A 25,494-nucleotide genomic window follows, 5' to 3' on the forward strand; every position below is an offset into this window, starting at 1 on the left:
TAAAGTAGTTTTACATTACTAATGTGCTTTTTAAATTTTTTATTTACTTTTTATTTGCAAGGCAGAATGACACACAGAGACAAAAACAGAAAAAAAAATCTCCCATCTGCTAGTTGACTCCCCACAAAAGGCTGCAGTAGCCAGGACTGGACCCAGTCAAAGCCAGGAGCCTAGCACTCCATCTGGGTTTCCTGTGTGGGTGGCAGGTGCCCCAGTACTTGAGCCACCTTTCACTGGTTTCCCAGGTAGAGAGCTGAACTGAAAATGGACCATCCAGGACTCAAATTGTAGCTCTGATATGGGACGCTGGTATGGCAGATAGCAGCTAAAACCTTTGCACCACAATTATGGCCCCACTTTTTAAAAAGATTTATTTTATTTATTTGAAAGGCATAGTGACAGAGATGAAGGGAGAGGCAGATACAGACAGACAGAAAAAAGAAGAGAGACCTTCCATCTGCATGTTCACTCTCCAAATTGCCACAATGGCCAAGCGTAGGCCAGGCCAAAGCCAGGAACCAGGAACTCATCCAGATTCCCCACATGAGTGACAAGAGCTCAAATATTCAGCCATCTTCCCCGCTTTCATGTGCTTTCAAACAAAATAACAGCAATGTTTGTGCCACTTTTATGGGTTTAATGGCATCATTTCAATTCTTCTTCACAAGTACCCTGAGAGATAACTATTATTACCCTCTTACATGGATAAAAATGTAAAACTCTGAGAAACTGTACATCTGTTCAAGGGCGATAACTATCAGGGGCAGAATGGAGACTGAAGTTGACATGTCATAAATTTTATAAAAAGCATCCTCATTTAGAGAGAAATTAGCAGGGAGAGTCATGAAATTTGGAAAACTTCAAAGTCTTTGGGAAAACCATACAGATAATTAAAGGACATCACATGGAAGAAAAGTATAAGGAACCGGGCTATTCATTTGCTAAAGGCAAGAATTAATAAGAATATGTAGGACAGAGAAATTCAGGGTTTTTTAAACATTCATTTTAAAATCAAGAGGGCAGTGCAATGTACTTGAGATCAAACAACTTCCAATCCCTGCTCCAGCACTCAGTAGCTATGTGACTGCAGCCAACCTACTCTTTATATCTCAGTTTCTCCTAAAATCAGAAAATGAGATAATCTATGCAAACCCTACCTACCAAAGTACCTGGCATTCCATAAGCTATTAACTGTTAGGATTTTAAAGGCTTATTAACATGTTACAATTCTCATTAATAATGAAAAATTTGAATACAATTGAGACACTAGCCAAGTTTGCTTCACACAAAGCCTATAGAGCTTTTCTACTACAAATAAAGGATTTTGAGATGAGTTAACTACTATTATGGAGGAAAATGAAAAGATCATTTTACACTCTCATCCTTACCCATTCCTCTCCAGTTGGCAGCAAAGTAAGGCAAAGAGGTCACAGCCAGAAACCTGGTTTCTAGCCAGTGGGTTTACACATTCTCCTGCTAGTCAGTTTCTCAAGGGCATGGTGCAATGAAAACAATTCAGTAAAAGAAAGACTATAGAAAACACAACCATAGATGTGTGGGTGTATGTATATATGTGTCACAGGGGCTGGAGTGAATTTTACTTATTTGTCTAGGTAAATGTTATTTTAACAGCAGTGAAAATGATATCAGTAAGTCTAATATTTCATAATATTAGCTATCTTTATACATAGATTTATATATGTGTTTGATCTCTCATTTAAACCACACTTCCTAGAACTCAAGATTATGTCTTTGTGTTCAGTAGCTGCCAAGTGCATGTTAGACTATTACTCAATGATGTTGGGACACTTCTGTGGCTATCTGACATATTGCCCCAGGAGGCATCAGGTGAGGTTATGGCTCAAGCAGCTGCATCCCTGCCACCCACATGAAAGTCCTGGATTTAGTTTTTGGCTCCTGGCCTCAGCCTGACCCAGCCCTGGCTGTTGCAAGCTTTTGGGAATGATTTAGTCTCTCTCTCTTTTTCCTTTCTCTCTCTCTCTCTGCCTTTCAAATAAAATGAAAATAAATTAAAAATCTAAGAGGCAACAAATTAGGATAAAGGCCTACTTTCTTTTATACATAAAGGTATTTTAGGAATAAATAAAACATAAAAATGATTTATAAATGGCAAAAACAGGCAGTTAACTGGAAAATAATTTTAAAATTTTAGGTGTACAATTGAGGATTAACCTTGTTTATAACTAACTAAATGCATATTATAACAGCAGTGAAAGACTATTTTCACCTAGCAAGTTTACACACAAGTCATGGCGTTTAATCATACAGTGTATGTGATAATATGGAAAGAACAAAACACCATTATATAAATCAGAATGATAGAATTAGTGCAAAATCTTTAGAGGGGAGTCGGTATAGCGGCATAGAGGGTAAAGTCTCTGCCTATAATGCAGGCATCCCATATAGGTGCTAGTTCGTGTCCCTGCTGCTCCACTTCTGATCTAGCTCCCTGCTAGTGGCCTTGGAAAAGCAGTGGAAAATGGCCCAAGTGTTTGAGCCCTGCCAACCACCTGGGAGACCTGGAGGAACCTCCAGGCTCCTGGCTTCGGCCTAGCCCAACTCTGGCTGTTGCAGAGTTGGGAATGAACCAGCACATGGGAGATCTCTATATTCCTCTCTGTGTAACTCTTCGAAATAAATAAACAAATCTTAAAAAAAAAAAAAATTTGGAGGACAGTTTGTTACATTCCTCAACACTGAAAAATGCACAGTTCCCTTCATCCAAAAATGTCATAGGTTGAATTTATTCTCTAGGGACATAATCTTGTTTATGCACAAAGATGAAGCTATGCTAGAATGACCAGTCAGTGACAGAAGAGACCACAGTCTCTTATTTACTGCATCTTGTACACAACCATGCAAATTACAGGAGCTCCTAAAGCCATCACTGAATGAGGAAATGAACTGTGATGCATGGCAGCCCTGGTACAATGTTCAATAAGAGGAGAATGCTTAGATAAAACGTTCACATAGCCATCCAGGGGGATGACAGCAGCCCAGGAAGGAGCAAGCTGTATGCCTAGATGCTGATATGGTCGGACCCCCAGGTAAGAAAGGCAGATGTAAAATGCACACCTGCTTGTATTAGCGTAAACTCTGGAAGAAAAGGGAAACTGTTACAGGCTCTGAGTTCCTGACTGCAAAGTTTTCAGTAGGGAACTTTGTTCCTTTAGAGGGGTTACTTTCAGAAACGTATTTTGCGCTTTTCACCATGTTGTATTATTTGGATTATTCCATCCTCATTACATTTTCAATACAAGTTAGTTTAAAACAATTTTAAAAACTCTCGTCCTAAGATATGGTGGACTTCTTGTACCTTCCCTGACACCCAGCTTGCATTGCCAACACTGACCGAGCAAGGCAACTTGGAGACAGGGCTGCACCCTGGCTAGTGGCTGAGTGCTCACCAGGCACTGCGCCCTGGGCTAGGTGTGCGCGTCTTGTTCTAACGGGCCAACTGGGCAGTGTTCTTCTCACCAGATAACAGATAAGACGCTGAGCCTCAAGTGACAGAAATCAAGGTCGCATCTCTCTTTCCCAGTCCTGTCTCTCCAGCAGCCCTTCAAGCAGCAGTAACATACCTGGAAACACAGAAGCACCGGCCCATGTCGCCCCTAACTGTCCCCAGACGCACAATAGACATCAGAATGCTTTCCTGCTTGCCACCCAAGCATTGCTGCTAATAAGCCTATTTCCTTACGCTGGGGCTACAGGCTGTCAATTTTACCGGGAAGTTCATTTCCCCGGCATAAGTAGAGTTATCTGCCCAGGTGCTATCAGTCTGCGCTTCCAGCTTGTCACCTGTTACTTTGTTCTTCCAAGGAGAGGAAGGCATTTCCCCAAAGCACATAAGCTCGGCACACTGGTTCTAGAGCAGCTTCCAGTGATTAGGATCGGCCGTGCCACCACACTGGGGGCTGCAGCACTTTCCAGGTTTTCCGTTCCAGGACCTAGAGAAAGGAACAGCGCGGGATATCCCCCGAACACCCGAAGCCCCAGGGCCTGCGCCTGATGCCTCGCGACGCGAAGTCAGCTAGGCCAGCCAGGAGGCAGCCGGTGCTCCGGACAAAGGCGCAGTTACCCAGCCCGACCGGCAGGGCGGAGCGCGGCGGGCACCAGCGCTTACCCGCCAGGCACCAGCGCTTACCCGCCAGGCCAGCTCCAGGTCGAAGTCCCGGGCGCGCAGGAAGCGCAGCAGGAAGGCGTCGGTGAGCGGCAGCGGCTCGGACGGCGCGCCCGCCTCCTGGGCCCGGCGCCGCAGCTCGGCCAGGCCTGGCTGCAGCAGCGGCGAGTGGTCCGGCAGCGCGTTGAGTTGCGGCGCGGCCGCGGGCCCGGGCCACGTCTCTGCCATGCCGGCCGCCGCCGCCGCCGCAGCCCTGGCAAGCGGGACCAGAGCGAACCCCGCGCCACCCTCACCTCGCCCCTCCTCCCGTGGCTCGCTTGCCCGGCCTGTAGGGCGGGGAGGAGAGCTGCCTCCTAAAGGGAGCCGGGTGGTGTTCCCATGGGTGCTCTTCAAGTCTGCAGTGGCTTTGGGTGGGATACCCCGAGCGTTCCTCCGGTGAAAGAGGTCACCGCTGGTTCAGTGCTGAGGAGCCGGTGGCAAAAAGTTACTTGGGATGGTTAAAAAAAAAAAATCATCGGCGAAGAAATGTTTTTGTTTCCTCCCTCCTTTCTTCCTAGAGCCTTGGAGTTGGCAGCAGGCTTGGCAAAAAACAAAACAAAAACTCTGATGGCCCTATGGCTACTGCGCCCTTGCCCGCTCCTTCATTCCCTAAAGTCCCAGTCTCTATTGCAGGGACGGATTGGAAAACACTCCTTCCATAATGCCACCTTAACAAGCTCACTGCTCCTCCCCTGTAGTTCTTGGCACCTGGTCCCATTAAGGACATAACTATAAATGTCTAGTAAGCGCCAAAATTTAAAAAGAAAAAGGTTTTTAAACGCCATATAAGCTCAGTGGGCTCCCCTGGCACCACTTTGAACCGTGCCCATGTCTAGTTTCTCAGCAAATAGCCCGAAGCCCTTGGCGGATGGCTTCCATGGGGTCCTGGGTAATGGAAATAATGCGGGGAAATGGTGTGGAGACCTGGAAGGCTATTGAACTGGCCACCTCTTGATTTCTATGGGTTGAAACTATGCTAGAATTCACCTCTCTCTCTAAGGGAGAATTCAGGAAACAAATTTCTACTAAATGTATACTATGAGTCAGGTAAAGACTGAACTCGTGGCGGGGATGGGGGGTGGGAGGTGGGGTCGGGTGGGTAGGGATAAGTTATGATGCCAAATCCTTGCCTTTAAGGAGCTCAGAAGGTATGGAGAGAGACTGCAGAGTCCTTCATTAATAAAAGAGTTGTTGAGGCAGGCATCTGACCTAGTGCTTCATTTGCCTAAGACGCCTAGACCCCATATCAGAGGACTGACTGGATTCTATCATTCCGCATTCCAACTTCAAGCTAATGCACACCCTGTGAGGCAGCAGGTGATGGCTCACACAGTTGGGTCCCTGCCAGGCCTGTGGGGAGTGAACCAACAGAGAAAGCACTCTCTTCCTACCCCTCACTCAAATTAATAAATACGGGACAGGTTTTGTGGCATGCAAGATGCAGCAAGTTAATCCTCAGCTTGTCACACCTACATCTCCTATCAGACTTGTGATTGGAGTCTCAGCTGCTCTGCTTCCAATCCAGCTTCCTGCTAATGCACCTAGGAAGGCAGCAGCTGATGCTCAAGTACTTGGGTCCCCACTGCCCATGTGACAGACCCAGATGGAGTTCCAGGCTTCTGGTTTTGACCTGGCCTAGCCCTTGCTGTTGCATTTGACTAATGAGCCTGTGGATGGAAGCTTCTCTCTGTCTCTGCTTCTCCTTGTCTCTCTGTCACCCTGTAATTCAAATAAATAAAAATCTTTTTAAATTAATAAATGAAAGAACTCTTTAAAAGGTCATTGTTTACCTGTCCAGAACCTCAGAGCATTCCTGTGAGTAATTTTCATTCTTAGGAGTGTGTAGGTGGTGGTGGGGTATGTGTGTGTGTATACACAATAAACAAGATAAACGGGTAGGGGCCAGCACTGTGGCATAGTGGGTAAAGCTTCCACCTGCAGTGCTGGCGTCCCATATGGTCGCCGCTGCTCAGTGCTCCACTTCCAGCTGCTCCACTTCCGATCCAGCTCTCTGCTATGGCCTGGTGTAAGATGGCCCAAGTCCTTGGGCCCCTGCACCCGCGTGGGAGACCTGGAAGAAGCTTCTGGCTCTGGCTGTTTTCCGCCATCTGGGGGAGTGAAGCAGCAGATGGAAGACCTCTCTCTCTCTCTCTCTCTCTCTCCCTCTCTCTCCTGCTGCTTCTCTGTAACTCTGCCTTTCAAATAAATAATTAAATCTTTTAAAAAATGATAAATGGGTAAATATAGTGTAAGTGCTATGAGGAAACAAATAAAACAGAATCTAGTGCCTACAATGTCATTAGAATAGACAGCACACTGAGTTGAGGGCGCATGCTCAAGAATATCCAGGATTACAGGTTTTAGACACTGACTTCTATTCCAAGCGGGGGAGGGGGGTGAAAAGCCCTTAAAGTAAAACCAATTAGAAAGCAATGAGGAACGTAATACAGATGAGGGCTAGTGATTCTAAGCTTTCTACTTGGAGTGAGATGGAAAGCAGCTGGAGTAGAAGTGTCTAAGTCTACATAAAATATACAAAAGAGCTAGAGATACCTACCTCTGAACTGTGAGAGCTACGTAGGAGACTGGACAGGGCAAAGAGGCCCTGGGCTTGGCCTTAGCATTTGCACTGAGAACCTCTGCCAGGTGAAGGAGAGAGGGGGAGGGAAAGGACTACTAGGGAGGTGTTGGAGCTGGTGCTGTGGCTTAAAGCCACTGGCCTGAAGCGCCGGCATCCCACATGGGCATCAGTTGGAGACCTGGCTGCTCCACTTCTGATCCAGCTCTCTCCTAAGGCCTGGGAAAGCAGTAGAAGATAGCTCAAGTCCTTGGGCCCCTGCACCCATGTGGGAGACCCAGAAGAAGCTGCTGGCTCCTGGCTTCGGATCGGCACAGCTCTGGTTGCAGCCATCTGGGGAGTGAACCAGCTGATAGAAGTCCTCTCTCTCTGTCTCTACCTCTCTCTGTAACTCTGTCATTCAAATAAATAAAATAAATCTAAAAAACAAGTTTAAAAAATATATAAATAAAAGATATGTTGATTATGCAATGCCTTTCTTAGAACTCTGAATAATTAAAAAGGGAAGCCAATCTTCTGGAGCAATTTTAAGTGTCTATATAGGATGTTTTCTTATTCAAAAAATTTTTAGTCGACACACTTTCCTGCTGGTTCTTAGTAATTTGCTTCTGCTTTCTTGAAATGGGACAGAAGTTCAGGGAATGTTCAAGGACATTATCTAGCCAGAACCATGTATCCCTTTCTGGACATGAGCTACATATGTGTCAATGTAGGGCCCAGATTTGTTAGTTCTGCATTCCAAGAAACAGTAATTACTGTCTTCTAAGACAAAATAATGTTGACTGATTGATTCCCAATAAACTGCATGAAAATGGAGCTAATGAAGCCCAGCTGGTCATGAGAGGTGGCTCCTAAATAATAGGACAAGAGGCAGCAGTGGAAGTGGTGGTGTCTACAACTGGAATGGGAGGCAATTCCAATACATGTAGTCAGTCCAGTGATAGAAAAGCACACACCATTGAGGGAGGGCAAAACAAAACAGGTAAGAGAAGTGGTAGTGCAGACATAGGAAGAATCTTCAAAAGTTCATGGAAATGCATATTATTAAAAAACTATCCACAGATTTCAAAGATGTTTGCACCAAAATAAATTTAACTTTTAATTCCATTTTCCATTTTATTACAGATTTATTTTATTTATTTGAAAGGCAGAGTTACAGAGACAGGAAGAGAGAGAGAGAGAGAGAGAGAGAGAGATTCCATCCTCTGGTTTAATCCCCAAATGGCTGCAGTGACCAAAGCTGGGCCAGGCTGAAGCTAGGAGCCAGAGAGCCAGGAGCCTCTTCCAAGTCTCCCAAGTGGGTGGCATGGGCCCAAGCACTTGGGTCAATTTCCACTGCTTTCCCAGGCCCATCAGCAGAGAGTTGGGTCAGAAGTGGAGCAGCCAGGACTGGAACCACTGCCCATATGGGATGCCGGCATCACAGGCAGAGACTTTACCTACTACACAACAATGCTAGCCCCATGCCAAGAATTTTGAAGTATCCTCACATAAGGTGAAACTCCAGCACTAAAACTTGGGTTGTTTTGGCAAAGAATGCAGATATGCTTGCATCTTTCGTCAGTGTAACTTGGATCTGCACAAACACTATAGAATTCTAGCACAACTTTTCATGTTTTTCAACCTTGGTTTTGAAGTATTTTCACATTTGCTATACCCGTATTTTACTCTGATGAGGTCTTGTGCTTACTAAAAATCCATCCAAGTTTCTGATATAAAGATTGCAAAGAGTTTTCTGGAACTAATGCTATCAGGAAATAAAAACATTAATTTAAGAAAAATTTAGTTAATATTTGTACAAGAAGCTTCAATGTACTCTGAAATTATTTAACAATCACTCATTAACACATAATATTCATAAGGATATAAGTTAATTTATTTTACTTTCAGCTTCTGAGAAAAGGCAAATAATATTTATCACTGTTAAAAGATAACATGATCCAGGGGCCGTCGCCGTGGAGCACTGGGTTAATCCTCTGCCTGTGGCACTGGCATCCCATATGGGCGCCGGTTCTAGTCCCGGCTGCTCTTTTTCCAGTGCAGCTCTCTGCTGTGGCCCGGGAAGGCAGTGGAGGATGACCACCCAAGTGCTTGGGCCCCTGCACCTGCGTGGGAGACTGGAAGGAAGCACCTGGCTCCTGGCTTTGGATCAGCGCAGCTCCAGCCTTTGCGGCCATTTGGAGAGTGAACCAACGGAGGGAGGACCTTTCTCTCTGTCTCTCTCTCACTGACTGTAACTCCACTTGTCAAATAAATAAATAAAATCTTCAAAAAAGAGATAACATGATCCAAAAAAGGTAAAATTATGACTCTTATTCATATATAAACATGAACATGTATTAAAGATTTTATTCAACATGTAAGGACGGCACCTGTTATAACATGTAAGCAGATGTTATAACAGGTTTAAAAAGAAGTCAAAAAGCACACATTTATATATATAAAGTAATGCTGAAATGAATGTGTGAGTGGAGGCAAAACTAACTTCTTCCATAGTACAGGAAGGAGGATAATTGAAACTCTACCAAGCAGGACAAAATTTGGAATTCATACACAAGAATTATGGGCCACTGCTCTAGTTTAGCTGTGAGTTGTGAAATAGCTTTGAATGAATCAGAATCTGGTCAACCAGGATCTGTCATTTACAGTCTGCACAATACACAACTTTTCGCTGAAGTACAAATTTTATCCTACATCACTTAGAAAATCCCCAAGATGATGGGAAGACTATAACGGTCATTCACCTTAGAATTTCATTGCAAAGAGCTCAGATTCTGAGTTCTAAGTGTATCTGTAAATACCAAACACTGAGTCAAGAGAAGAGGGAATTTGTGTGACTCTTGGTGAGATTTTATTTACATACCAAAGGCCTAGAAGTATGGAGATTTTTTTTTTCTGGGGGGGAAGGGAAGGGGAAACAGCTATTTCTTTCTCCTTTGATAAGCAGAGAAAAATCTGAGGAAAAACCCTCTTCAATAGAGGTGTTTGGCCACTTATGCAGGAAAATTTCCCTTTGGCTCACATCAAGTCATCTGGAGCACAAGAACAAATAAGTTAGGAGGTACTTACCCACTAATTATTAAAAATAAACATGCAGCCGACGCCGCGGCTGACTAGGCTAATCATCCACCTAGCGGGGCCAGCACACCGGGTTCTAGTCCCAGTCGGGGCGCCGGATTCTGTCCCGGTTGCCCCTCTTCCAGGCCAGCTCTCTGCTGTGGCCAGGGAGTGCAGTGGAGGATGGCCCAAGTGCTTGGGCCCTGCACCCCATGGGAGACCAGGAGAAGTATCTGGCTCCTGCCATCGGATCAGCGCGGTGTGCCGGCCACAGCACACCAGCCGCGGCAGCCATTGGAGAGTGAACCAACGGCAAAAGGAAGACCTTTCTCTCTCTGTCTCTCTCTCTCACTGTCCACTCTGCCTGTCAAAAAAAGAAAAGAAAAGAAAAGAAAAGAAAAGAAAAGAAAAGAAAAGAAAAGAAAAGAAAAGGAAAGAAAAGAATCATGCAGTAAGAACATTTTCTCTGACCCAGAACACAGTCCATGCACATTCAGAATAAACTAACAATGATGAATACTAAATATCCAATAATATCTTATCAGGGATACATACAGGACCTTCAAGAAGTGTGTGGAATAATGGAATTCCAATAATTTATTTAGGTGAAAATACTTTTTTTAACTTCTATTTAATAAATCTAAATTTCCAAAATACAACTTTTGGATTATAGCAGTTTTTTCCCCCCATAACCTCCCTCCCACCAGTAACCCTCCCATCTCCCGCTTCCTCTCCCATCCCATTCACATCAAGATTCATTTTCAATTATCTTTATATACAGAAGATCAATTTAGTATATACTAAGTAAAAATTTCAACATTTAGATGCAAATATTTTAAAAACACATGTACAGTTTTTCATAATACAAACTTTCCATTAAATTTTTGAAGAACCCACCTATAGGCAAAATTTAAATTTACTAAAAAAGAAATGCTTTTCTCTGTAGTCCTGCAACAGATCTGGCACATAGGGACATTTGTTTCCCTCTTCTTTTTTTTTCAATCCAGTTTTAAGGAATTAGCTTCATTTTACTTTTAATCTTAAAACATTAACTGATTGCAGAATAAAAAAATATAAATGAAGGTATATTTAGAGGAATTGTACTGTCATATCTATCCCCTCCAATCTGTATTGGCTAATACTTCTATTCTCTTTTTGAAAATAAAGTTAATTACATATGTTTAGTTATAGTCTTTTTTACACAAAAGGTAACAATACAAATACTTTTCATAACTTTTTTTCTCAACAGTATCGGAGAGACTGTATCTGATAAGGTTTTAGCGGGAATCTGAGGACACACTCTGAAGGAATGGTTGACATGAATTCACAGAAGATTTAACAGATTTGAGCAGAGAAACCAGCACGAGAGGGTGATACATACCAGAGTCAATTACAATGAGAACTCGCTCCTCACTTGAAAGAATAAGGGCAATGGAGATTTATGGAACCCAACGAAACTGGAAGCTTGAGGAGGGAGCTGTCTCCAGTTACGGCCTTAATTCCACCCTGCATCCTGCCTTTTGGTACATAAGCTTTAAGTACTTCCTATGAAGGAGGCGAGGTCCTTATCCTCCACCCTTGAACATGAGCTGGTGAACAGAAAAGAACAGCCACAATGCAGCGCCAGTTCTCAGCATAGGTCTCAAAATGCCTGCAGGGTTTCCATGTGCTCTTGTGCATTTCTGCCATCGCTCATGCCAGTCTGTTGGAGGAGCAGCAATATCTGCGGCACAGCAGAGTCCCCCATCAGCCTACCTGAATGTCTCACAGATCAGCCAAGAGTCCAGGGATCTTCAGACATGGGAGTGAGTGCAGCCAAGACCAGCCATGTGAGGACCATGTGGGAACAAAGGAATCAATCTCAATTAATCCTAGATATGTGAGCACTAAGCATTATTGTAGTTACTTATTTGCAATATAATTTTGGCAATAGATCATGTATACACTGTTCATCTGTCCTCATTTTGTTTTCATAGCCACTTTTGTCCACTACCCAGTCCATAGCCTTTGTATTCTCTGCCAGTGGAATACAATTCCCCTGATGGGGTGAATCAAAATTTCACTTCTAGACCAAGACCTCCTGGCCCTGACTTTAGTGGGTTGACAGAATTTTCACTGGTTATTACCACAGAACAAGAGCTCCTGGGTGAATTCCCTAGGTTACACACATAGTCCTTCTTCTTCTTGTGTGGTCGAAACTCAAATTCCCCTTGGTAATTTAGATAAATGACTTTGGCCAGCACCATTACCCCATTCCCTTTTTGATGGTCAATTCAGTAGCAAAAGAAGCCCCAAGTGGTTATGGGTATAAGTTCAGTTTCTAATTTCTTGGAATGATAATGATATTCTCTAATGATCAAATTCTCTTGGACACTAGGACCTCCAAATTTTACACTAAAGCTTTTGTGTATGGTAAGCAAACCATTTTTAAAGTAGTTTATTAGATATAATAGCGCATATAATACTTAGATATAATATGGAGGCTGGTGCTATGGCACAGTGGGTTAAAGCCCCTGCCTGCAATGCCCCCATCCCATATGGGCACTGAATTGAGTCCTGGCTGCTCCACTTCTGATCCAGCTCCCTGATAATGCTCTTGGGAAAGCAGCGGAGGACAGCCCAAGTCCTTGGGCCCCTGTACCCATGTGGGAGACCCAGAAGAAACTCCTGTCTCTTGGCTTTGGATCAGCTCAGCTCTGGATGTTGTAGCCTTTTGGGGAGTGAACCAGATGTCTCTACCTCTCTCTGTAACTCTGTTTCAAACACATAAAATAAATCTTAAAAAAAAAGAAATTGGAAAGCCATCAAATAAATAATCTATCATGCATCTCAAGGACCTAGAAATACAACAAACCAAACCGCTAAAAAATTAAAAAAAAAATCATAGTCACTTCCACCCCCTTGTTTTCTGTGACTTTGGATTATGGCAACAGTGTTGATGCACCATATATTGACCACATGTTCAAGGTATATCTGTGTCCTCTAGAACATGTCACAAATCTTCCACAATGCTGCTTCCCAGGTGACAACATAACTGAATCTTACATTGGTTCCTTATCAACCTATAGTTGAATTTGATTTGGTCACCTGCTTCTCAATGATGGGGAACAAGGCAAAAGCACTGTATTCTGTTAGAATGAGCCCTTTGCTGCACTTCCTATACCATAAAATAAATTCTGTGTTCAGAGCCAATGATAAGTAGGATAACCCAATAAAGTTAAGGCATCTGTATGTCCACCCGTTCTGTGATGTTTCTGAAGCTTTGGAAACTAGAGCAAATCTAAACCAGAAATAAGTAACTTTTCCATGAGGACACATAACTATTTCTACCTGATGTAACCAATGGGCATTGGCTGAATTGTCTCCCTGGAGAATGATGCCATATGAGGGCTTAGTGTTGTCCTATATTGCTGCCAAATTGAGAAAAAGCTAGATCAGGCTTCCTGAAAAGAAGTCTAAGCTTTTTAGTCCATACAGACTGCATTCCTGCCATCATTGCCACTGTAGGAGGCAATGCTAGTAGGAGGATGTCTAGAAACAAAGAATCAGAATCACCCTGCAGGATGAATCATCTTATATTAATTACTGTCACTAAAGGGCATTTATCTCAAGAGATATATCCACACATTTCCACCCATCTGCCTGACTGCCACTTCTTCAGTACTAATTTTTCCAAATCCCTTATTCTGACATCCCATTAACTGCTGCCTAGAAAACAGAGTAGATACATATTTCAGGCCTTCTCTCCCCCAACCCAACATGAAGTAGATAGTCTGACATACCACGTGAGTTTCTGCCCACTGCAAGATATCCCTTCACCAATGTCTTTCAGGGATAAATCTAAGTGGGACTGTCTTATAGCAGCTGTCCATATCCAGTTGGTGTCATCATAGTGTAGGCATGTTCACAAATTGGGTCATGCTCTTCCCTTCTCTATTAACTGGGTATGTATTGCCCTATTCATAAGGATCTGGATGTGAGTTACAGAACAGTGAGCAACGCAGGTGATATGGGGATTTGAGTTGCATGCTGGGGCTCAGTTTTGTATATATTCTTTCCATTTAACAACAGAATGCTACTGCTCATACCCAATTTTATGATTCAGTAGATTAGAAAACACAATTCAAGCTGTGTAGTTTCTTGATGTCCCATGGTCAGGTGTTCAATCTCTACTAGGGCCTAACAGAAAGCAAGGAACTTCTTTTTGAATGAAAAAAGTGTTGTGGGACAAACAGGACATACAAGTCTTTAATCAAGACAATACTAGAAATCTGCACAGTGGTTCTTCTAATGTCAGAGACATTTCTTGCACCACTGAGTGAGTCATAAGTCCCAAAAAGCAGGGTAGTTGATACTGTATCCTGACCTACTGCTAAGCCTTTTCTTATCTTTTTATTTTTCTTAATTTTTATTTACTTAGTTCAAAGGCAGAGAAACAGAGATCTTCTTTCCCTGGTTCACTCTCCAAATACTGGCAACATTCAGACTTTGGCCAGGCCAGAGCCAGGAGCAGGGAATTCAAGATGGGTCTACCATATAGGAGGCAAGGACCAAGCTATTTGAGCAATCATTTTCTGCCTCACGGGATGAGCATTAGCAGAAAAGCTGAATCAGGAGCAGAGCCCAGCCTGGAATCTGGGCATTCTGATATGGGATACAGGCAACCCAAATACTCCCTTTTCTTACCTTGTGCTCCATTCAGGACTGAAGATCTGGTAGACGAATGATAAATATGTTGGAACAGTATGCTCAAATGTAGTACATGTTGACAATCCCTTATCTGAAATACTTGAAACTAGAAGTGTTTTGGAATCCAGTCTTTTTTTGGGTTTTGAAATATTTGTGTGTGTGTGTGTGTGATGTGTGTATACACATATAAAGTTATCGGGTTGGGGGGGCGGTACTATGGCACAGCGGGTTAACGCCCTGGCCTGAAGCGCCTGCATCCCATATGGGCGCCAGTTTGAGTCCCGGCTGTTCTACTTCCCATCCAGCTCTCTGCTAAGGCCTGGGAAAGCAGTAGAAGATGGCCCAAGTCCTTGCACCCCTTCACCCACATAGGAGACCGGAAGAAGCTCCTGGCTCCTGGCTTCGGATTGGAGCAGCTCTGGTCATTGTGGCCAATTGGGGAGTGAACCAGCAGATGAAAGACATCTCTCTCTCTCTGCCTCTCTTCTCTCTGTGTAACTCTGACTTTCAAGTAAATAATTGTGGCCAACTGGGAAGTAAAAAAAGCAGCTCCATTGGGGAAGGGAACCCAAGTCTAAAAATAAAATTCATCTATGTTTCATATACACCTTATTTGTACACATTGTCTGAAGATAATTTTATACATCTTTGACTGCAACCTGTCACATGAAGTCAGTGTGGAATTTTCCACATGTGACACTATGTCAAAAGGGTTTACATTTTGAAGCATTTCAGATTTTGGATTTTCAGATCAGAGATGCTCAACCTCTAGTACATTGCCTTCAAAATCCAATGAGCCAGTTAAGTGCAGGATTCTTCCCATGTCCCAGACTAGAAATGTCATTGATGTGGTAGCACCAGAACTAATGTGGGGTTCATCTCTCCTTGTGTGCAGTGTCTTACTAAAGCTCCTGTTGTGGTGGCTATGTCCTGTTCTCAGGCTCAACTAACATGTAATAAGGTGACAGTCCAGTACGCAGAGTGTTTTCCATTTTCACCTCAGATGCACCCTCTACCCTCACTATTCTCTGTTTGCCTAAAGGTCAACCTTTATCGATCAATATTCACTCTTGTCCTTGGGATTTCAGTTGTGTTTGACTATTGAGAGGCACTGTCTGGAGATGGGAGAATTTGTATATGAGGATCTTATTCCCTTGGCTCCCTCCGTCCTTGCCAGCAATCCTGGCATTCCTTGTCTTGCAGCTGTACCACTCCAGTCGCTACTTCCAATGTCATGTAGTATTTTTCCTGTGTATCTGTGTCTCCATTTTCCCTTCTTATAAGGAGATCAGTTGTATAGGAGTACATCCTACCTTAATCAAGTATGACCTCATCTTAACTTGATTACATCTACAAAGACCATGGTTCCAAATGAGGTCATATTCTGAAGTCCTGGGAAGGACATGAGCTTGGGGAGGACACTATTTGACCCAGGACAAGTGTGCTAATATCTCTGTATTTCATAGCTCTTCACAGTTGTAAATAGTCTCTTTGTCAAATCACACTAATTATACAATTTGAGAATGCCCTTTGTTTCGCGCCAGAACTATGACTGGTTGATGTGGGCTCATCATTAAGATGATCCTGGTCTCCCTGGATTCTCCTGGACTAGAAAGCAGGAGAGCTTTCAGAGCCCTGAAGTCAGATCACAGTCCCTTCCACATGAAAGCAAACTTTTTAAACATCTCTTTCTTAAACTTACTTATATGCAACATTTTCCTTTTTCATGTAGTCCTAGGAGCAATATGATATGCGAAAAATTTCTATGTCTAAAAGAGCTCTTTTGAGACCCATATGTTTGGCAAAGCAGTTAAGACACCCACGATCCACAGAGTACTGAATTTTAGGCCCAGTTCTGTTCTCAATTCGAACTTCTTATTTAAGTGCATCCTGAGAGGCAGCAGTGATGGCTCAAGTAGTTGGGCTTCTGCCAATCACATGAGAGATCTCGATTAAGTTTCCAACTCACAACTTTGGTCCCAACCCAGCCCCAGTCCTAACAGGTATTTGGGCAGTAAACCAGCAAGTGGATATTCTCCTAAAATAATTTACCTGGTGTTTTGTTACAAAAATTTCTAGTTATTAATCAAAATCTCTAGGGAAGGAATCTAGAAATCTGAGTTTTTAACAGGTATCTAGGGGATTTTTTGTATAAGGGAATTTGAGAGCTTAAGATAGTCTAGTTTATCTTGCTCACCTACATACTTTATAACTATGAAGTTGGAATGGCACCTTCCTTTTCTCTTGATGAGTCTTTCATGTGGATCAAAGAGGTATCATGGAACTATCTGAACTGTTTAAAACAGATTTGCATATAATCACAATGGAATATCCTTTTAGCTGTTAAAAGGGATGAAATCTTGGAGGAAATTCTATTAAGTGAAATAAATCAAGCACAAAAAGACATGATCTCATTTAAGTGTGGAATTTTAGAAAGCTGACCCCACAGAAATTAAGGGTAAAATTATGTTTACCAAAGAATGGACAGAATAAGGGAAGAGAGGGAAAGGAGAGGTTGGTCAATGGGTTCAATGTTACAGTTAAATTGAAGGAATGAATTTCAATGTGCTATTCCACAGAAAGGTGAATGTAGTCAATAGTAATACATTATATATCTCAAAATAGCTAGAAGAGATGGTTTTAGTTGTACTCATCATAAAGAAATATAAAAAATTTAAGGTTAAAGATATTTGATCATTATACCATGTACATAGGAGTTGAAACATCATAGTGTACTCCATAAATATGCACATTATGGATCAATCAAATATTAATAGTAAGTAATAGGCCAGCGCCACAGCTCAATAGGCTAATCCTCCACCTGCAGTGCCGGCATCCCGGGTTCTAGTCCCGGTTGGGGCGCCGGATTCTGTCCCAGTTGTCCCTCTTCCAGTACAGCTCTCTGCTGTGGCCTGGGAGTGCAGTGGAGGATGGCCCAGGTCCTTGGGCCCTGCACCCGCATGGGAGACCAGGAGAAGCACCTGGCTCCTAGCTTTGGATCAGCACGGTGCGCTGGCCACAGTGCACCGGCCGCAGTGGCCATTGGGGGGTGAACCAACAGTAAAGGAAGACCTTTCTCTGTCTCTCTCTCTCACTGTCCACTCTGCCTGTCAAAAAAAAAAAAAAAAAAAAAAAAAAAAAAAAAAGAAAGAAAGAAAGAAAGAAAAAAAGAAAAGAAAGAAAGAAATAGTAAGTAATAATGTAAAGATATTTGTCTAATAATCTCTTCTTTAAAAAAATAAAATTCAGATTTTTTTTTAATTTGACAGGTAGAGTTACAGACAGTGAGAGAGAGAGAGAGAAAGGTCTTTCTTCTGTTGGTTCACTCCCCTAATGGACACTACGGCTGGTGCTGCGCTGATCCGAAGCCAGGAGCCAGATACTTCTTCCTGGTCTCCCACGCGGGTGCAGGTGCCCAAGCACTTGGACCATCCTCCACTGCCTTCCTGGGCCACAGCAGAGAGCTGGACTGGAAGAGGAGCAACCAGGACAGAATCCGGCGCCCCGACTGGGACTAGAACCGGGTGTGCCGGCGCTGCAGGCGGAGGATTAGCCAAGTGTGCCACGGCGCCAGCCAAAATTTAGACTTTCTGAATTCCACTTAGCTTAGATCTAGGAATTCATATTCTCAGTAAGTAGGTTTTAATTCTGTCCCGATAAAATATACCTTAGTTAAGGAGGAAGTGATTAAACAATAATCTTTTATGTCCTGAATTTTGTTTATGTGGGCACATAGGTCTCTTTTGTAAAACTTTAGATATATTAATATTATTGGCTGGTAAGACCATGGTCACCCTATTGAAAGATCTTATTTAAGCATTTATTAAACATAATAAACTATGAGCCAGCACTGTGGTGCAGCAGGTTAATGCCCTGGCTTGAAGCGCCGGCATCCCATATGGCAGCCAGTTCAAGACCCGGCTGCTCCACTTCCGATCCAGCTCTCTTCTATGGTCTAGGAAAGCAGTAGAAGATGGCCCAACTCCTTGGCCTCCTGCACCCATGTGGGAGACCCGGAAGAAGCTCCTGACTCCTGGCTTTGGTTCGGCGCAGCTCCAGCTGTTGCAGCCAATAGGGGAGTGAACCATCGGATGGAAGACCTCTCTCTGTCTCTCCTCTCTGTGTAACTCTGACTTTCAAATAAATAAATAAATCTCTAAAAAAACACAATAACTAAAGGTAAACATTAATTAGTTTTAGAAATATGTGAAGTATTTTTTATGTGTGAAGCACCATGCAAGATTTTCAAAATTTCATTTTGGAATCACCAAGCGAAAGTACCTTATTTTGAATCTTACATGACAGAAACTCATTCAATCTACCTCCTTTACCTAAAAAGAGAAGTAACTGAACTAAGTACTTCATTCAGTACAAATTATTAGTGCTTTTGAAAATTTTATCAACCTAAAATTTCTTTTCTCTCCCATAATATTTTAAGTGACAGCATTAATACAGCTAACATCATATTCATTAAAAAACATAAAAATATTTTTGTCATGAAAGAGCTTCTATGTGATAGAAAAGACGTGAGCATGAGTAGCTACATCTACACAGCATGTGGCACGTAGAATTAATACTAAGTAAAGCCATCCCCCAAGTGATGCCCTATTGCCTTCAAGCAGGATGACAGCAGCAGAGTGAAAGTAAGAAAGGAGTTTTATATGAGAGAAGCCACTTCTGTACCGCAGTCACTATGTAGTGTAATATTAACAATATAAACTAATTTATCTTGTTTCATAGGTCAATGTCAACATATAACTTTCCTGTTCCATGCAAATCATTTAAATAGATTCCCATATGCTGGAAGTACCATTAAGAGTCCGAAGGCAAAGCATTCAGAAGGAAGGCAGCATCTGTCACTGTTTATTCAGTGGTGGCCTTTAGTACAGTGCTCAGTGTTGTAAACATCCACAGACCGATTCTGGCACGTGTTTACTTAGCCTTGCCCTTTGAGTCAGTTCTGGAGATCAGTTATACAAATTAACTTTCGTTCAGTATAACTCAAAGTAGTTTGAAGTACATAAAATTGGTGCTTTCAAGAATGAAAAAAATCCAGAATGCATTTCTGTAAAACTGTATCCATGCACCTTTAAGATTCTTTTGTTGATTATAATCAAAGACATAGAACAGTAAAATATTGTTATATTTATATATTTGTAAATATATAAATATTTATAAAATATTTATATAAAATATAAAGTTAGATGTTGACATTGACCTATGAAACAAGATAAATTAGTTTATAGTGTTAATATGACACTACATAGTGACTGCGGTACAGGAAGTGGCTTCTCTCATATAAAACTCCTTTCTTACTTTCACTCTTTCAGCTTGCAATTGCTTAAAAGAGAGTTTGTGACTCTTGATAAGAGTGTTAGGAAACCTATCCTCTCATATACAGCTGATGGGAGTGTAAACTGGTACAGAGTTTCCAGGTTTGGCCATCTGAGTTCCAATGTTCTAAGAACATGCTCATAGTTAGACCTAGAGATTTTATCCTAGATAATCGAGCAAGAATACAAAGGTCTACGTACAAGGATGTTCATTGCAGGGGTGATGAACTCAGAGATTTCTCACTAAACAGCTAAAAGTTAAGGATTAAAGTCCCTCTGTGGGATTCCCCCTAACAAGCAGGAAGGGAGACTCCATCCTGGCTCCAGCTCCAGGATTGCTGTGTCATCCATGAGAAGGTTAGGACTGCGACAAGGAACAATGTGTACACATTTCCTGGGGGGCAGTGGCCAAGGCAGAGTGCTTGAGAGCAGTAGGAGAGTCTGCTTGAAGGAGTGGATCCAGCTCTGACAGCAGAAGCTCCGGATCTGTAAGGGTGGCTAATGCATACCTGTGGCCTCCTAGGGATTGCTGAGGGTTGGGGAGAAACTTTTCGAGGGACGGGAAGATTCTGGTAATTAGATGATATAGCCTAGGAAAGAAGATGGGATTTGAGTAGTTTCTTCTGTCCCTGTCTAACTTCTTCCTTTGGAAAGAAAGGACTCTGGGTTTTTCCTCTGTTAACTGATCAAAGAGGGTCTTCTGAGAACATTCCAAGGCAGAACAGTCCTGTGGTCTGTATGGCTAACATCTCAAGGTTTGTACATTGTTGGTTTTGACTGGATATTCATAATTTTTTTTAAGATTTAATTATTTATTTGAAAGGCAGAGTTACAGAGAGGCAGAGGTAGAGAGAGAGACAGAGGTCTTCCATCTGCTGGTTCACACCCAAGTGGCTGCAACGGCCAGAGCTGTGCCGATCCGAAGCCAAGAGCCAGAGGCTTCATCAGTGTCTCTCATGCAGGTGCAGGGGCTCAAGGACTTGGGCCATCTTCCACTGCTTTCCCAGACCATAACAGAGAGCTGGATCGGAAGTGGAGCAGCTGGGACTTGAACCGGAGCCCATATGGGATGCTGGCACTGTAGGCAGCAGCTTTACCTGCTAAGCCACAGTGCCAGCTCCACTCATATAGTCTTTTTAAAGAGAAGAGTGATAGAGCTAACCATTATCTGTACATTTTTATTTTATATTGATTAATCTCATGTACAGAACTGATTCTCCTGACTTTTTTTTTTTTTGTATTGGGGGCTTATAGAAGAAAGCAATGTTCTATCATGCTTTTTGCTTCAGTGACTTCAGCACAAATTAAAAGTCATAAACTCTGAAGGAAAAGAAAAGAAGAATGATAAAATAACCTAATTTGTACCTACTATCATCAGGGGATACTGGGGATATTGGAGTTGTATATACATTGTAGGCTTTTCAGTACATAACTGGCAATCACAGATGTAACATTTTTGGATTTAGCTATTTCTTTTATTCACCAAACCTATGGAACAACTACTATAGTCCTACTACTATTACCACCACTATGCTAGGAAATATTCTACTATGTTCTACTATGCAAGGAAATATTACACATACTAGGCTCATAAATGTTGTAGTCTACTATTCTATCTTTGGAACTCAATGCTTAAAAGCAAATTAAATCACTTTTTTTGTTGTTTTATATATAGATCACATTACCTAGTTTTGAAATTCAAACTCACAGAAATAACAACTTTTTTTTTTAATCTTTTATTTAATGAATATAAATTTCCAAAGTACGACTCATGTGTTACAATGGCTTCCCCCCCATACCGTCCCTCCCACCCACAACCCTCCCCTTTCCCACTCCCTCTCCCCTTCCATTCACATCAAGATTCATTTTCGATTATCTTAATATACAGAAGATCAGCTTAGTATACCTTAAGTAAGTATTTCAACAGTTTGCTCCCACACAGAAACATAAAGTGAAAAATAATAGATGATTTTTTTTAAATGATGATGAAATCAGAGCAGACCTATTGTCATGTTTAATCCCAGTGAGAGTCAAGTTGGGAATTGATAATTTCTTTTTTTTTTTTTTTTTTTTTTACAGAAGATCAGTTTAGTGTACATTAAGTAAAGATTTCAGTCGTTTGCACCCCCATAGAAACACAAAGTGAAATATACTGTTTGAGTACTCGTTATAGCATTAAGCCTCAGTGTACAGCACGTTAAGGACAGAGATCCTACATGAGGAGTAAGTGCACAGTGACTCCTGTTGTTGACTTTACCAATTGACACTCCTGTTTATGGCATCAGTAATCTCCCTATGCACCAGTTATGAGTTTCCAAGGCTATGGAAGCCCCTTGAGTTCTCCGACTCTTATCTTGTTTAGACACGGTCATAGTCAAAGTGGAGGTTCTCTCCTCCCTTCAGAGAAAGGCACCTCCCTCTTTGAAGACCTGTTCTTTCCACTGGGATCTCACTCACAGAGATCTTTTTGCCAGAGTGTCTTGGCTTTCCATGCCTGAAATACTCTCATGGGCTTTTCAGCCAGATCCGAGTGCCTTTAGGGCTGATTCTGAGGCCAGAGTGCTATTTAGGACATCCGCCATTCTATGAGTCTGCTGAGTATCTCACTTCCCATGTTGGATCACTCTCCCCTTTATTTATTCTATCGGTTGGTGTTAGCAGATACTAGACTTGTTTATGTGCTCCCTTTGACTCTTAGTCCTTTCATTATGATCAATTGTGAACTGAAATTGATCACCTGGAACAGTGAGATGGCATTGGCACATGCCACCTTGATGGGATTGAATTGGAATCCCCTGGTATGTTTCCAACTCTACCAATTGGGGCAAGTCAGCCCGAGCATGCCCCAAATTATACATCTCTTCCCTCTCTTATTCCCACTCTTATGTTTAACAGGGATCACATTTCAGTTAATTTTCAACACTTAAGAATAACTGTGTGATAATTACAGAATTAAACCAGTCATATTAAGTAGAACAGACAAAAAAAAATACTATGAGGGATAATGTATTAAGTTGTCCATTAGCAGTCAGGGCTATGCACAGAAATAACAACTTAAAAATTCCAGATACTGCCTAATATTATATTTGGAAAAAAAGTCATATCATTCATTCAAATTTTGGAGATTTTATTTTCCCTGTAAAAATTTTAAATACATGTCTTGAGCTTTAGAAAATAGTATAAGGGGCTGGTATAGTGGTGTAACGAGTAAAGCTGCCACCTGCAAAGCCAGCATCCCATATGGGTGCCAGTTCATGTTCCCGCAGCTCCATTTCTGATCCAGCTCACTGCTAAAGGCCTAGGAAAACAGTAGATGGCCCAAGTACCTAGAACCCTGCCGCCCACATGGAGACCCTAAAGAGACTCCTGGTTCCTGGCTGCAGCCTGGCCAGTGCTGGTCATTGTGGCCATCCAGATAGTGAACCAACAGATGGAAGATCTCTCTCTCCCTCCTCTTTTCTTTGTAACTATGACTTTCAAAATAAATAGATAAATCTTTTTTAAAAAATAGTATAAAATAACCAAACAGTCCAAGAAATTGATAACTTTGTGAAGCTAAAATTCTTATGATGAGAATGGAGCAGAAATGAGGCTTATGAATTATTCTAATGTTTACTATATGTAAACATTTAATACAATTAATTTAATACAATTAATGATGCTTGTGATTCATTTCAGAACAAAGCTTATTTAGGTTGTCAAACACACTTAAAGATGGCAACAGGGTTGGCCGGCGCCATGGCTTACTTGGTTAATCCTCCTCCTATGGTGCCGGCACCTTGTGGAGATTCAGACTGACTTCCGGGTTTCTGGCATTTGCCTGGCCCAGACCTGGCTATTGTGGCCAATTCTGGAGTGACAGAGATTGAAAGACCCCACTCTCTCTTTGTCTCTCTCTCTCTCTATCCCACCCCTCTGACTCTGTCTCTGTTACTATGCCTTTCAAGTAAATGAAAATAAACATTTAAAAGTATCAATGTGTGCATATAGTAGAAATTTTGGGAAAATATAAAATACTAAAAGGAAATAGTCCTATCATCTACAGATTGTCACAGGTAATATTAAACATATTTCCTTCCAGTGTTTTGTCTAGAAAGATGCTTTTTTATTGTTAAAAATCATAGGGTCTAAATAGATGCTATATCCTTTTCTTCCATTAACATATGTATGACTATTTCCTCATCGGCTACTTTCTAATGGTTGCATAAGATTTTATCAAGTGAAATACATTATAAATTATTTAATAATTCACAACATTGTTAAAAATTGAACAAAATGTGAAAAAAGGAATTTTTGCTAGATTATCAGATATTTAGATATCAAATATCAAAGTACATTATAGAACAAAGTACTCTTCTAAGAATGTCAACTGAACTCTGTAAGTACTCTGTAAAAATATCAACTGATTGTCTAAAAACTGGCTCATAACTTTTGAATGGCTTATCCTTATCTAAGCTCTAAAAGGTTCAAAAGTGGAGAGAAAAAGCAAATTTATAAAAAGGAGTTCTTAGGCTGGTTTTGTGGTGTAGTGGGTAAGGCCACCACCTGTAACACTGGCATCCCAAATGGGTACCAGTTTTGAGCCCTGGCTGTTCCACTTCCAATCCAGCTCCCTGACAGTGTGCCAGGGAAAGCAGCAGAAGATAGTACTAGTGCTTGGGTCCCTGAACTCACCTGGGGGACCCAGAGGAAGCTTCTGGATCTTGCCTTTGGACCAGCCCAGCTCTGGTTGTTCCGGTCATTTGGGGAGTGAACAAATGAACAGATATCTTTCTCTCTCTCTCTTCCCCTCTCTCTGTAACTCTGCATTTCAAATATATAAATAAATCTTTAAAAAGAGAGAGAGAGAGTTCTCTGGAGAAATTCAAGCTGAAGCTCAGTGGGAAAGATAGAAGAAAGACTTTCTCCCTTTCTCCTCAAGTCAAGAGAGTTGGTCTTTAATGGATTCAAGTAGAGCCAATATGATCGCTCTGTTGTTAGGGTGGCCCATTAGCCTTGTGTCTGATTCTGGGCTGGATACAGGGCAGAGACCTCTGGCTCCTGCTCTACTGGTGAAGGGAGGGGAGCAGCTGGGCATCCCCTCTTCCAGGGCTTGTCAGGGAGAAGAGACACTGAGCGCTTCCTCTGAATGAGATTGGGCCACACTTGTGAGAAAGAGCTAGCCTGAAGCTGCTTTAAATTGTCCAAGAGAAACTGCCTGGAGGCACCTGGTTTCCAGAAGAGGTCTGTGTGAAGTAAGCCAGTTGTGTCTAATACAGCCCACAAATAAAAATAGGAATAAGGGGCAGAGTTAAGCTGTGGAGAAGTGCATCATCTGCATTACTGACTGATTTCTCAACCAAGGATGATTTTGCACTCCTGGGGACACTGGCTATGTGAGAAGATATTTCTGATTGTCAAAACCAGGAGTGAGAGTGTATGCGACGGGCACAGTGGGTTGAGGTTAGGTATGCTGCTAAATGTCCTACAATGCACAGGACAACAAATAGTCCTCTGGCCCCAAATGTCAAGAGTGCTGAGGTTGAGAAACTCTGATCTCTATCATGGAAGAGGGAAACGGCCAATATTAAACACCTGTCAAAAACTGATTGTGGAATGATTACACAACTCCATGACTATACTGAAATACTGAAAACCACTAAATTGTATATTTG

The 25,494-nt window shown here is 42.1% G+C and overlaps 1 protein-coding gene across 7 annotated transcripts in view; it reads right to left on the reverse strand.

The window, feature by feature from the left end:
• Positions 1 to 25,494, reverse strand: part of TTPA (alpha tocopherol transfer protein) — a 100,867-nt gene that overhangs the window by 25,761 nt on the left and 49,612 nt on the right. The window contains exon 1 of one of the 7 annotated variants that reach the window (XM_089335309.1): positions 4,169 to 4,453. The exons of 2 other annotated variants lie outside the window; for them this stretch is intronic. In XM_089335309.1, coding sequence (XP_089191435.1) covers positions 4,169 to 4,372 — 204 coding nt within the window. In that variant the 5' untranslated portion in view covers positions 4,373 to 4,453. Of the gene's footprint in view, positions 1 to 4,168; positions 4,497 to 25,494 lie in introns of those variants that run through there. 4 more of the 7 variants (XM_002710502.6, XM_070075096.2, XM_089335311.1 and 1 more) reach the window with 4 other exon arrangements.

The sequence above is a fragment of the Oryctolagus cuniculus genome, chromosome 6 (genome assembly GCF_051225735.1).
Source record: "Oryctolagus cuniculus isolate XC-2025 breed Fujian yellow rabbit chromosome 6, ASM5122573v1, whole genome shotgun sequence".
Lineage (NCBI taxonomy): Eukaryota > Metazoa > Chordata > Mammalia > Lagomorpha > Leporidae > Oryctolagus > Oryctolagus cuniculus.